Genomic DNA, 4,583 nt, shown 5'->3' with positions numbered 1-4,583 from the left:
CCCCTGGCTGGGGCGTTCATGTCCTTCCAGCCGCCACTCGGGCCTGCCCGGGACACCGACGACCACCCGGGCCCCGTAGCTCCGGGCACCGAGGCTAGCCACTTGACCATTGACCTGTCCTCCCGGGACCTGGCCTTCATTCGGTCCACCAGCCGGCCGACCATCAGCCTCACCTCGCCTCTGGACTACCCGCCCCAGCTGTGGCAAGAGGCCTCGCAAGCGCCCTCGCTGGCACAGGGCAGACAGCTCCCGGGGAGACAGCTCGCGCACTCGGCCCGGGCCGATCTCAACGCCCAGCTCGCACTGCAGCAGGCCTTGCACCAGGAGTCCCTCTTCCATCGGTCGGACTGGGAAGTCGACGCAGCTGTCTCATCGACCGCCATCGTGCCCAGCATGGCCGGCCGGCCGGAATCCGCCGGGCGCTTCCAAGCCCTCAGCGATGCTGTCCAGAGCATGGCCCACGAGGTGGCCCTGTCCCCGCCGCCGCGCACCCTCAATGGCAAGGCACGCGCCAGTCGAGGCGGCTCGACGTCACGGGGACTGCCTGGTCCTCCCCTGGCAGTCGACGATTCCGACACCTTCAACCAGTATACCTCGCGCGAGATGCGCCAACTGGGCAATCCCTTTTTCGAGCGTGGCAGCAGTGCCGACGATGGCGGGGCACTGAGTGCCCCGCGCCCCGCCGGCGGGTCGCCCACACCGCTGGCCCTGGCCCCCTCGCCGGAGGACGTGCCCCGCCCGCGCCCGGGCGGTGGCGGCCTCCCCCCGACGGTGTCCACGCTGGCCGAAGATGACCCGATGGAGGGGTCGGCCTCGTCGCTGGCCCTGGCCCAGCCGGCCGGCCGGCAGCCCCCCGGGACACACCGGTCGCCCGGATCGACGCTCTACCCGCGCGATGCACGCGGCCGAGGCGCCACCTTCAACCTGGCGGCCCCTCCGGGGGACCACCTGTCCGACCATGCCATCGACCAGTCGGCCTTCTATGAGAACCCGAATCCCGACCTCTGGCAGCCGCGCTGTGGCCCTTCGCCGACCACCGCCTATGATGACGCCAAATCCGATGCCGGCAGCGAGGGGCCCGACCAAAAGGTCCCCCCCTCGCGGGCAGGCGGCAGGCCCGGGCCCCGGCGGTCGTCCCGCAGCGGCGGCGCCCCCGGCGAAGCCCCCGACCCCTTCCCCTCCCTCGGAGAACAGCGGCAAAGGTGCCTCACCACCCCGGGCGGCCGGTTCCAACGCTACGACGGCTTCTACGAAGACCACAACCCGAATGTCCTGCCGCCGGAGTACTTTGAGCAGGTATCCCCAGGTCGCTCGCAGCCGGGCTACCCTGTGCCGGAGGGCGAGGCCGGGCCCCTGGGGCTGGGCGGCGACCCGGCCGGCCGGGGCCTCGGAGTGCCGCGCACGCTGGCCGACTTGCAGGTGGAGCTTTTTGGATCGGCAGGCGGCGGGGCCCCGCCGCCCCTCCCCGCCGCCGAAGCCCTGAGGAACGGCAGCGCCGGAGTGTGGATGCTCATGCCGGCGATGTGGCTCTTCTGGGCGCTCGACGATTTGGTCTGGACCCGGGCCATGAATTTGCGTGCGTGTCGTCGATGTGTGTGTCAGTGGATCTCCCTATGCCAGGGAGGAGGGGCGAAGGCCGTCGAGCATGGCGAGCATGCTGCTGCTCCTCGTGCCACTCTTTCCCCATGGCTCCAGGCTGCCTTTGGACCGAGGAGGCCAGGAGGCCAGACGTATAGGCAAGAGAGATAGACAGGGAAAGAGAGAGAGAGAGGCACATTGCATTTATGCATAATTATCTTCAGCCACACGAAGACACGTAAAGCGCATAGGGGGGGGGGGGGGGAGTGCCGGGCCGCCGCCGGAAGAGCAAGGAAGAGAAAGTGTCCCAGGCGCGCCCGAAGAGAAGACCCCGCTCGCGGCGATCCTTGCGCGGGACCCGTGGGACGTGGGGCACCATCTTGGCGGGTGCCGGAAGGAGCGTTCCAGCCGCGCCGACCGAGACGGCCGGGCGGTGTGCGGGCTCGAGCGGGGAGACACGAGCGCGGGCGCGGGCGTGTGAGTCCAGCCAGCTGTGGCAGCTGGGCGGGCGTTTCGCCCTCCCTGGCCGGCCGCCAGCGAGCGGCCGGCGCCGGGCCTCGGCGAACACCGGGCCCAAGGCGGCGGGCAAACAATCCAGCAAACACACACCCGCAACAGCGGAGGGGGGGGGGGGGGGGGGGGGGAGTGCCCGGCCCAGTCCGGAAGAGCAAGGAAGAGAAGTCGCCTGTTGTGGGTGGGGACACTTTATTTCCCACCCATCGTACTGACGTCGCCCCCCCCCCCCAGATACGACAACCTCCACCCGGTGGCAGAAGGAGCGTTCCAGCCAGGACGAGCTCGACCGGCTGGCGGTGTTCCGCATTATCCACGCGGGGGTTTGGATCTTGGCCGTGTGCCTCTTTGCCGCGAGTGTGGTGGTCTACCGGTGGTGGGTGCAGCGCCAGCGTCAGAAGCACAGCACCCCCTCGAACCCGGAACAGGCGGCCAGCCAGCCGGAAACGCCGACCCTCGGGGCCTTGCGTGCCACTGCCTTGGCCCTTTTCAGCATTTGTGTATGTTTCTCTCCTCCCCCCCCCCCCCCCCCGTCCCCCTGTGATCAAACCGCACCAGTCTCGGTGATGGTCGTCCCCCTACTTGTGCCATCTTTTCCCCTCAGCGCGCCATGCTCGATGTACACCCCCCCCCCCCCCCCGGCCTCCGTACCGTGTGCCATATGCTGTGCCTATGCACCAAAAGCCATGCTGCCTGGAAGATGCAAAGCCACAGGTATTCGCGCAGAGGCGCGAACAAAAAGGAGGAGCCGCGGGGATGGCGCACAACAACTCCTCCCATGCTCCGGGCCTCTCGACGAGGAGGGGCCGCCAATTGCCTTTGCTCGCCGCGCGCTCACGGGAGACAGCCCCGACCCTGACACATTTGACCCCCGCCCTGCAGCTGATGGGAGCCCTCTTTACCATGGCCTTTGCCATTGCCACGGGCGTCGCGGCGGTCACGCGCCTGCCAGCACCCTTCAGCCCGGTCTTCGTGCTGGTGGTGGCCCTTGCCCTGGCACTGGCCGCCCGGTACATGTACATCCGCGGCCTGGGGCACGGGGCGGCCGCCATTACCGGCCTGGCAAGCCTCACCCTGGTGCATGTGGGATCGGCGGTGTCCATGCGCGGCTACCCGGCGCAAGGGCTGACCTGGTGGATCAGCGCCCTGGTGCTGGCCATCTGCCTGATTACGCTCTTCGGCCTGGGGGCCACAGCCGGCGCGGATGCCGGGGCCGGGGCCATAGGCCGCGCTCCGGGGGCCGGGTCCGGCCGGGTCAAGGTGGCGGACATCAGCCACTTGCATCCGGCTGGCGGGGCATTGGCCCAGCTGGACGGCCTGCTGGGCTGGCGGGCGCTGGTGTGCCTGGCCGCCGGCGATGCCCTTGGCCGGCTGATGTGGCGCCTGCTGCCGGCCACGCCGAACCCCATGCCCCTGCTTTTGGGGCTGACCTTTGTCGTGTGCGGCGGCCTGCTGGCGGTCTTCTGCTCGCTGGCGGCCGACCAGCTTGTCGGGCCGCCGCGCATCGATCGCACCGGGCCGACCCTGGTTCGTCGGACCCGGCTGGCGGCCGGGCTGGCGGTGGTTTTGGCGGTCGGCGCCGGCGCCGGCGTGGCCATCCTCGCCCGATTGATTTACATTCGCCTGGGCCGCCAACACCGCGGTCGCCAAGCCATCCCCTCGCCCACGCGGTGGTTTGCCTTCGAGGCCCTGACCGCCGCCCTGGCGCTGGCCATGATGGTCGGGGTGGCCGTGGCGATGGCCCTCCGCCGGCGTGACCGGGCGGCCGCCCGCGAGGAGGCCGATCGCCAGCTGGCCGCCTTCGCCGGCCAGGCACCCGGAAACCCGGGCTTCGGTGCTGGCGCCCACCGCGCCCCTGCCGGAGGAGGCGGCCCAGCTTTGGCATTTGGCCACCCGGCCATGGGCGGCGGCGGCGGCGGCGGCGGCGGCGGCGGCGGGACCGGTGCCCCGGCAGGAGTGGCCGTTTCTCCGGGCAGCCGGCGCACCTCGGCCCCGGGCCCGGCCGCCGCCGCCCGCGGTGTCCGCTCGGCGGGGGCTGCCGAGGCCTATGAAATGGGCCCGCGCCGGACGTCCCACCCGGCGCCGCCCCTGGCGGCGGTCGCCCACGGCGAGGAGTACTCCATACCAGCCATCTACGATGGCGGCCATCCCTTGTCCCCTGTTTGAGGCGCGCAAGAGGCAATATGTGCTCTCGCTCTGCCGGGATGAATATAAAACAGGCTTGACGGCCGCGCGCGCGCGCGCGCGCGCGCGCAGGCCTCATGTATGAACGTACAGGAAGCACCGTCTCTCCCCGGCCATGCTCCTCAAGCCCGTGTGAGGAGGGGGGGGGGGATCTGCTTGTGCACTGGCGTGTGGGCGTGGACGCGTGCGTGTCCAACATGCGGCAGCCCCACCGACAGACCACATCTCGGAGGCATACTCCGGCAAAGGGCGCACGGCATGTCGGGGTGAGGGATCTATTATACAGCTGGTGTGTCGGGGGGGGGGGG

The 4,583-nt window shown here is 70.5% G+C and overlaps 2 protein-coding genes across 2 annotated transcripts; both read left to right on the top strand.

The window, feature by feature from the left end:
* Positions 1 to 18: 18 nt before the first annotated feature.
* Positions 19 to 1,736, top strand: H696_02397 (hypothetical protein; the record flags this gene model as incomplete). Its single annotated transcript, XM_009496298.1, has 2 exons — positions 19 to 1,576; positions 1,696 to 1,736. 2 exons carry the CDS (start codon positions 19 to 21, stop codon positions 1,734 to 1,736), a joined length of 1,599 nt encoding a protein of 532 aa, XP_009494573.1.
* A 1,258-nt stretch (positions 1,737 to 2,994) lies between these two features.
* H696_02396 (hypothetical protein) lies at positions 2,995 to 4,257 on the top strand (the record flags this gene model as incomplete). Its single annotated transcript, XM_009496297.1, has 1 exon — positions 2,995 to 4,257. The coding sequence occupies one exon, from the start codon at positions 2,995 to 2,997 to the stop codon at positions 4,255 to 4,257; it is 1,263 nt and encodes a 420-aa protein (XP_009494572.1).
* Between the last annotated feature and the right edge of the window lie 326 nt (positions 4,258 to 4,583).

The sequence above is a fragment of the Fonticula alba genome, assembly GCF_000388065.1.
Source record: "Fonticula alba strain ATCC 38817 unplaced genomic scaffold supercont2.3, whole genome shotgun sequence".
Classification (NCBI taxonomy): Eukaryota; order Rotosphaerida; family Fonticulaceae; genus Fonticula; species Fonticula alba.
This window is presented reverse-complemented; position numbering and strand designations above follow the sequence as displayed.